A 9,347-nucleotide genomic window follows, 5' to 3' on the forward strand; every position below is an offset into this window, starting at 1 on the left:
TTAAAACCCCCCCCTTGAAAAAATCCTGCGTACGCGCCTGACACAACATAACACAACAAAACACAACACACACACAAAACACTTAAACCTCAGTGAGAACAGAAAATAACATTTTCTAATAAAGTTTCATCATAAAAGTAATATACTGTGACCCCGTGACACCCAGACTGACAAAATCCAGATTAAGTTGTTGCGATGTTAACAAGAATAGAGTGCAGGAAAGAAGTAGTTAGGAGTGATGGAACGTACCTTGCAAGAGGTATCCCTGATTCTTTCTGTAAGAGCTGAATCAGAGCCGTTGTGTCCTCTCTATTTTTCTCTGCATCGTCGAAGATAGCATCACAACCAAACAGTTCGATATAGCCACAAGCATCCTTGGTCCCTGCTCGCATGAGGCGAAGGCCTTCTCGAATTAAAACAATGATGTTCTGCAAAGATCAACGCAAATAAAACACATCAAGGGGGTGTTTCACAAAGCCTAAGATCGACTTTAAGTTAGAATTAACTATGGCAGGCCGTTCATGCCACTGTTTGCTCTCATTATTTACTGGTATTAGTCTTTCAAAAAAAAAAGGAAAAATATTATATAAAGATCATAATGGTGTGAGAGCAAACAGTGGCATGAGTGGCCTGCCATAGTTAAGTCCAACTAAAAGTCGATCTTAGTCTTTGTGAAAACCCCTTTAATAATTCATTAACTGTTTGATTTATTATCAATCGGTTGTTGATGCCAGGAAAGCAGGTTGTAATGAATATCTAGCCAGCATCCCGCCGAGCGGGGGGAGGGGGGGAGGGGGGGGGGTGTACTCGTTTCTCACAATATTCCAGGGTCCCCTGATTTCCTCCTGAAAGAGTGCAATCATACTGTAAACGGATTAAATAATTGGAAGAAAAGCAACGAATACACACTTTCTAATGTTTTTCCGGCAGCTAATCACAGCGCGTTGTTTTCTAGCGTGCCTTTTCCCCTCTATCTTTCGTTTTAATGTCCGATTTTGGCTTGCGATTCTTGCTATTTTCTCTGAAGAGCAGGGCCGTGGCCAGAGTTTGATGTTTGGGGGGGGGGGGGCACATATAATTGATCGACGTCCTGGGGAGGGGTCTAAAAATTCAATCGATCTCGGAATTTTTTATTTTTTTTTGGGGGGGGGGGGGCACATGCCCCCCGTGCCCCCCCCTCCCGTGGCTACGTGCCTGCTGAAGAGGGCAAGACATGATGCTTTAGTTTGTCTGTTCGTTGTTATTTTTCGATTTTGTAGTACCAAACATCTCTTTGACTAACCAATAAGTGCACCTGGGTGTAGAATCACATAATGTCATGCTTCAGTAATCAGTAATGCAATTGAACTTGTACTGTCCTCATCTCATACAGTGAAATGAGGAAAAAGAAATGAAAAGGACGGAAAGAAAGAAAGAAAGAAAGCTAGAAATCAAGGAAAGCGAATGAACAGGAGCTAGGGGGACCCGGGCCTCACACACCTTTTCTTATTGGTGGCAGAGGCGCGCGCTTCTGAGGGGGAGGGGGGGGGGGTAGGGGGTACAGTGCCTTCACTTTTTCAAGTAACCGACACAGTGCCCTTTTTTACATAGAAAAAGAGCCCCATTTTACTTCAGATAAGTGCCCCTTTTTCTTTTCTAATAGGTGCCTGTTCCATATTCTTTTATAGGTACGTACCCCTTACCACCTCTGATTTTTCTCTGATAGTTGATGATCTGATCCAACGAACCCATAATACGCACAACATCTCCCCCCCCCCCCCCCCCCCATTTTTTCCCCATTCATTTGCCCTCTCTCCGAGGTAGAAAGAAAAGGAGAGAAAGAGAAAGAGAGAGAGAGGGGGGAGGGAGAGATAGATAGAGAGAGAGAGGGGGGGAGGGAGAGATAGATAGAGAGAGAGAGAGGGGAGGGAGAGATAGATAGAGAGAGAGAGAGAGAGAGAGAGATGTACTAACATGTCAAAGCGAACGTTTTCATAGGCCTAAAAGTAATGTCGACCTTATTATCGATTAAATATCTTTACTCAAGGCAGGAATATGTAGTAGTCTATTATTTTGGGCGAAATGATACAAAATAATGACAAATCACATCATAATATGTTAAAAAGGGGAACGTAGTAAAAACGTTTTTGGAAATTATTGAAGCTCACCTCTGTTTGAAGATCATATCGTTTCGCAACCATTGTCGCCAGTTGAGTTCTGAATGAGTCAGATAGCTTGCAGGCTGGTGTGTTTACATGTACCACACATCGTAGCATCATGATGAAGAAGATGATGACCCGGGCCGCTCGGAAAAAACACCTAAAAATGGAGGCGAAATAGCAAAAATACCCTCACTGAAGACTAGATGAAAATCGACGATATGACAAATTGGTCTTCTTCTGAAGGTTTAGCCTTCCTGTCCTCACTTTTGGAGGAATAACTTTACAGGAATGTGACTGGAAGGATTGATTTTTTAAATGAAGACCGAGGACACTCTAGATTAATGTAATATCAGCCCGCGCCAAGGTAGAAGATTAACGCGGGTACCGTCAAAAGTATGTCTATAATGATCTATCAATCAGCTTCTTTCTCTCTGTATTAAAATGCAAACATGGCATTTCAACTCATTTTTTGCGCAAGCCATCTCGTACGTGCGACGAAAATCAAGAATGGAAAACATGACAAAACTTAAAAGTTATCATGGAAACGGGTACCGTCAAAAGTAAAAAGCCTACATCTAAAAGGGACAGGGTTCCAGGATGTTGCAAAACAGAGGGCACAATATGAATATATTATTTCACTTTATGTACTAAAGGGCGTATGCCATTTCGGGTTCAATTAGGGGGTGGGCATTGGCAGGTTTTGCCCCCACTAAATTCGTCAGTGCCTAAAGAGAGAGAGAGAGAGGAGAGAGAGAGAGAGAGAGAGAGAGAGAGAGAGAGAAAGAAGAGAGAGAGAGGAGAGAGAGGGGAGAAGAAGAGGAGAGAGAGAGAGAGAGAGAGAGAGAGAGAGGGTGGGAGGGAGGGGGAGGGGAGGGGATTCAGTTATTTCTGCAATATCTTGCTGGTGAATATAAGAATATATATAACTCTTAAAATATGTTTGCTTGGCGCTACCTGACATTTATCGATTTTCATCAAACTTGCGAAAGGAAATTTATTGCTCATGCAATACAGAATTCTGTGTGACAACATCTTGTAGGTCTCCGTTTTGCAGATGGCATTGTTGTTTTACTTGCATTTAAAAAAATGATAGCTTTTTAAAGTTTATGCTTTTATAACAAAATGTATATAATTATCGTGAAATCTAAAATGCACGGTTCCTTATAAATTCAAAAACTTTGCGAAACACACAACATGGAAAGAGAACAAAAATGAATGACTGTACAGTGATAAATATCCTATATTGAATAAAATGAAATGGTAATTAAAATTCTTAAATTTTGAATGGCGCGTGTTACTGAACTTGAAATTTTCGCAGCTAGCTAACCGTAGCGTATTATCGAGTGAAATGTATTTCTTTTTATATCAACTGCAGCGAAATGTGAAAGTATTATATAGATATACTAAGCTCGTATAGAGAAAAAAAAGTAATTCAAAATATGTTTAATAAGGTCTCATTGAAATACGTTACATCAGCTTCCAAACTGTGCAAACCAAGAGTAAGCAAGCAATAAGAAGAAGAAGAAGAAAACGGAAGAAGTGAAGATGGTAATAATTTTGTTAAAAAACCTTGTGAAATAATTATGCAGGTATAAGTTCTGGGGAAAAAATCATTCTAACACTCTATAAAGTAAAGTAATAAGAAATAATGACTTAATTGTACTGGTATCATTCTACGCTCTATAAAGTAGTAAAGACAAAAATAAGAAACAATGACTTAATTGTACTGGTATCATTCCTATGCATCGAGGTCATCTTGCTGGCTCTGATCACGGACTTAGTCCTAGTTATGACGTTGCTTCCATTTTGCTTTCGTCACGTCACGTGCAAGAGACCACTTTACTACGCTGTTAGGTTTTTCGTTTTCTTGGCCTGGTATTCTCTTTCAGTTTTTTCTCATCAGCTTTAGTGTGTCGCATAATATTTGAACTTTACTACTTTCCATGGTTTCTAGACACGGTCTTTCCTTCGGTTTTTTGCGGTCATTTGTTTCAGTCTCTTTTGTGCTTTAGAGTAAAAATTGACTCTAGAAATCTAAAATTTATAGCTTATTTGCATTTAGGACCTGATTTTCTTACGTTTCATGATCTGGAACACTCTTGATTCAGCTTTTTTGTTGCTAATTCACAAGAATTGATCAAGATGCCTCTGTGTATCTTTCACACCAATATGTCTGCAGATCGAGTCAGCGATGAAGTCCATTCGAAGCTTTCAAAGATCATCTCCGAGATGACAGGATCCAACGAAACGGTAAGTGAAAAGGCATTAATTCTCATATCAAGTCCGTCGGAAAGGACTTGAAACTGTCGGTCCCCTGGTTGCTTACTTACAAGCATATTATACACAGGCCTGATTATACACATGCTTTCTTATAGCAGTCAGGTAAAATAACCAACCAACCAGGGACTTGGGATCCAATTAATAATTGTGCACATACGCCTGTACAACGGTAGCAAGGATACGTGGGGCCGCCCCTCTCCCATCAATGATATCATCAATGGGTGTACTATACACGGGAGGGGGGGGGGGGGGGGTATGTCTGGACACGCTGTCATTTTTTAAGACCAATTGGTAAAATATCATTGGTAAGTCTGTCAGACAATCCGCAATGCCAGTGGCGTAGACAGGTTCGTACACCTGGGGGGGATGACTCAGGAGCGGATCTAGGTTTTTGCTAAGGGGGGTTGACCAATAATGACGATGCGGAGCATCGTCCACGAGCCGCGAAGCGGCGAGCCGATTTTTTGGGGGGTGTTCATTTGAACCCCGTAAGTGATGTTTTCCTGGCATCTATTAACACAATGGAGACCATAAAAAGCAGTGCATGATAACGTCTTTTTAAATCAAGTAACAGTTAAATACACAGTTATATCCAGAGTTATCATGTGTTTGGTAAGTTACCAGATGAGTTGAATATCTTCTCACAATATTTGCACTTGCAAGGGTTTCTCTCCATGCAGCGTGCGTTCTTTTTTTTTTTTTTTTTTTTTTTTTTCTTCTTTTTTTTTTCTTCTTTTTTTTTTTTTTTTTTTTGGGCCGCCCAAGGGGGGGGGGGTTTAAACCCCCTAACCCCCCCCCGTAGATCCGCGCCTGTTTTATCTTGTGGTTATCTTGTGGTTTCCAAACCACAAGATAACCACAAAATACTTGTAAGATTTTCTTTTTTTACCGTCTGAATTGGCTTTCACCATGTGAATGCGGCTAATAACAATAAACACAATTACAATAATGATGAGGATTATTATTATCATCATCATAATTATTATTATTATTAATATTATAATTGTTATCATTATTATTATTACTATTATTATCATCATTATGACTTATTAAGTAAGCAAATATCATTCCCCAAAACCTGGGGGGATGATTGTACATGCCATCCTCCCCACCTTGTGAGGTGGGGGATGCATCCCCCTCATCCCCCCGTTGTCTACGCCCCTGCGCAATGCAATGGCAAGATGAGGAGAACATAAAATGATCGCACCTCATTCAATAGAAATTGTAACCATACCTTGTCATAATGGTATTGGTAACACAAGGCAAACAAAAAGAATGAAATTATTGTCTTTCCTAACACTCAAAATTAATCGATCATAGTTTTGTTTGAAAAATGCTATGTATGACTATATAGCCTAACCCTCTGGTGGCCTTTTACAGCTTGGGTGCAGCCAATATCAGTAACTACGCAGGGGCGGATCTAGCTTTTTGCTAAGGGGGGGGGGGGGTTGACCAAAATAATGACGATGCGGGGCATCGTCCACGAGCCGCGAAGCGGCGAGCCGATTTTTTTTTTGGGTGTTTATTTGAACCCCGTAAGTGATGTTTTCCTGGCATCTATTAACGCAATGGAGACCATAAAAAGCAGTGCATGATAACGTCTTTTTAAATCAAGTAACAGTTAAATACACAGTGTTATATCCAGAGTTATCATGTGTTTGGTTAAGTTACCAGATGAGTTGAAAATCTTCTCACAATATTTGCACTTGAAAGGGTTTCTCTCCAGCGTGCGTTCTTTTTTCTTTCTTTTTTTTTTCACTTCGGCGGTGGCCCGTGTCCTCAAAAAAGCTGATGGGGGGGGGGGGGGCAAGGGACTCTGTAACATTTGTTCGCCCAACCCCCCCCCCCCTCCCCCCAAAAAGAAAAATAATAATAATAAAATAATAATAATAATAATAATAATAATAATAAATGAAATAAATACATAGAAATAGAATAAAATAAAATTACAAGTTTTAAAAAAAAAGATAAGATTTTAAAAAATGGTCCCCGGATTTTTTTTTGGGGGGGGGGGTTGCAACCCCCTCAACCCCCCTCTAGATCCGCTTCTGCTACGTCGGCCTTTAAGTGACGTTGTAGATGATGGTCGTTTGTTCAACTGTTTATTTCTTTTCTCTAATTTCGCCATCAATGGAAAGAGGTGGGGGTGTACCCCTTGACACTTCGAATTAATTATACAGCAATGAATTCTATGCTGAGTTCCATGATAAAGTTATATTAAGTTTAGTCGCGTCTAGATCAGTGCATTGAGGAGGACTGGCATGGGACGGTCTTACCTGGTTGATACAATGCGAAGAAGAAGACACCAAGTTATGTTCGGGTCAGGACGTTGATAGGGATCTTAATTTTACATTCCCTTTTCATTCTCAATTTCTTTCTTTCTAATCTATCTCGCTCTCTCTCCCCACCCCCCACCCCCCCCCCCCCCCCCCCCTCTCTCTCTCTCTCTCTCTCTCTCTCTCTCTCTCTGTTTCTTCTCTCTCCTTTCACTTTTGTCTTGTCTTTTTTTGTCATCGGGGGGGGGGGGGGCTGTCATCTTTGTCCCCATTATATTCTGCATATAATTTTAGAAGTTTATTTGATCATTTTTTTTTAAAACCCTTACTATCCTTTGATGATGTTTTTAAACCCCTTACTATCATTCTATCTTTCAGTCGATCACCGTCGAACTACGGACGGGCAAGAAAATGTGCCGGGCGGCCAATCCCGATGTCGACTGGGGATTCTTTGAGCTTCACGCCATCGGTGTATCTGGAGACCCCGACCTCAACCGTGAGCGCGCTGGCAAGATCTTGACCTTCGCAGAAACCGAGATCGGACTACCGCAAACAAGGTGAGTAAAGAGGGGCCTGTTTGCACGGGGATACTGTTAGGAGTGCAGGGCCCCCAGGGAGAACAGTATTGATACCGATGTGGCTACCCTGGAAAACAAGACATATTATTATTACTATTATTATCATTATGGAATCAAGAGCCATTGATGATTATTATGTTATATTGATATTGTATGTTTTTATGTATGCACGGCCCTACGGAAGAACAGTCCGCGGGCTGAGGTAGGCCTCCGTGCTTAAATAAATAAATGAAATGAAATGAAATGATTATTATTATTATTATTACTATTACTATCATTTTTATTATTATTATTATTATTATTATTATTATTATTATTATTATTATTATTGTTGTTGTTATCATTATCATCATCATTATTATTATAGTTATTATGAGTTTTATTGTTGTCGTTGTTCTTTGTTACTGTCTTGTTTTCGTTTTAGAGGACGGTCTTTAAGATCCCTACCTTTATGTTTAACACAATCCAAACGATATGCAAGCAAACTAAATTTTGATTTATTTTAAAGAGAGAGAAAGAGAGAGAGAAGAGAGAGAGAGAGAGAAAGAAGAGAAGAGAGAGAGAGAGAGAGAGAGAGAGAGAGAGAGAGAGAGAGAGAGAGAGAGGCAAAGGGAAGAGGAAAGGGGATGGGGGGGGGGGTCTTTCACTCCTTTTCTTCTCTCTTTTTCAGCACTTTTCTCTCAAGTCCCTTCATCTAAAATACCTACCCATAACGATCTCAATGCCCCTCCGTACTTTAATAGATATATTCTTGAACGACAGTACAATATCGTCTGAATGTATAATGTGAAGTGTCAAATAATATTGTTTTGTTAATGCATATAGAACCTACATCATACATCAAAATATACATAATCGATTATTCAAAGGTATAACTAACAAATGATTATGACTACCCCCCCCTTCCTTTTTCTCCTTCACCTTCTTTATTCCACTACAGTTGTTTCTTCATGATGCACAACAATGACCCAAAGCACATTGGACTAGGTGACAACAAGTTGTGCGCTGATCGCCCCCATTTTAAAAACTACACGCCCATCGAACTCTTCAATGACATGCGATCCTAGATACAAGATAAATGTCGTGAATTTAAAGGGATAGTTGAGTTCTGTTTTCAGACCGCAAGTGCCTTCAAAGTGCATGGTTATTGCTCTTATTCTTATCTATGACATTTCTAGTGCCTTTTTAGAACCTAAAATTGCTATGAAGGTAATTTTAGACCCCAAAATGTCTGAATTTAGCCAATACGATCATACCAATTCAGCTCCATTTAAAAAAAATACCGTGACCGTTAATTAATTATTTAATTAAAAATAACAATACATGGGCAGGCTGGTTGTGCATAATATAGAAATCGTTAAATTTATGGATAACCAACACGAAAATGCCAACAAAAAAGCCAACATCGGCATTGGCTGAGATAAGACGTAAAAGGTGATATTTCGTTTTTTAACGGCTTTTTCAAATTATCTGATATTTGTGGTGGTACACAAGTTTTAGAAATCGTTATATTTATGGATATTTCAGCTGTCTCTGAACCGATTTTGATCAAACAAAGATGATTTTGTCATTTAAATTGTATGTTCTTTCAAATTTGACACTCAGTTTTTATTATCCCTTTAACTATCCCTTTAACTGAAAGTCACACAAATTTCCTTCTGTTTTTCGGTACAATGTAATAAAACATATCGTTTCACAAAATCGTTTTGAGTACAAGTTCACCGAAACCATAATGAAACACGTGTTAAATTGAATACACGCATTTCAGCGGCTTGTCGGTGAACTTGTATACTTGTGGCGGGTTCGTGAAACGGTGCCCTGCAAGTACATATCAATAATTTAACACATTGGAGGCGGAAACCAGGAAAGCAAGGCTTGTGTCGGAAACGCCCATAACAAATAAACACAATTGTGTGGCTGTAAGAAACATCATTAAGTAGTGAACCAGTTTCTTTCATCTAAATAAGGAATCGATTATGGAAGAGAAATCATAGTATAGAATAGATGACACTTCTTTTAAAACAGAGCAATTATTGAACCACATTTTAATTTTGATTAAATATATGATTTTC

The 9,347-nt window shown here is 39.5% G+C and overlaps 2 protein-coding genes across 3 annotated transcripts; one reads left to right on the forward strand and one right to left on the reverse strand.

The window, feature by feature from the left end:
* Nucleotides 1-141: 141 nt before the first annotated feature.
* On the reverse strand, nt 142-2,617 carry LOC115929372. The gene is made up of 2 exons (XM_030998246.1): nt 2,148-2,617; nt 142-428 (listed from the first exon to the last, which is right to left on the reverse strand). Exons 1-2 carry the CDS (start codon nt 2,256-2,258, stop codon nt 183-185), a joined length of 357 nt encoding a protein of 118 aa, XP_030854106.1. The 5' UTR covers nt 2,259-2,617; the 3' UTR covers nt 142-182.
* Nucleotides 2,618-3,849: 1,232 nt separating this feature from the next.
* On the forward strand, nt 3,850-9,238 carry LOC115918071 (the record flags this gene model as incomplete). Of its 2 annotated transcripts, XM_030997850.1 has the most annotated exon segments (4): nt 3,850-4,016; nt 4,321-4,391; nt 7,076-7,254; nt 8,216-9,238. In XM_030997850.1, coding segments are annotated over 3 exon segments (327 nt in total). In that variant the 3' UTR covers nt 8,343-9,238.
* Nucleotides 9,239-9,347: the final 109 nt, after the last annotated feature.

Source organism: Strongylocentrotus purpuratus, unplaced genomic scaffold, assembly GCF_000002235.5.
Source record: "Strongylocentrotus purpuratus isolate Spur 01 unplaced genomic scaffold, Spur_5.0 spur5_scaffold_4, whole genome shotgun sequence".
Taxonomy (NCBI): Eukaryota; Metazoa; Echinodermata; class Echinoidea; order Camarodonta; family Strongylocentrotidae; genus Strongylocentrotus; species Strongylocentrotus purpuratus.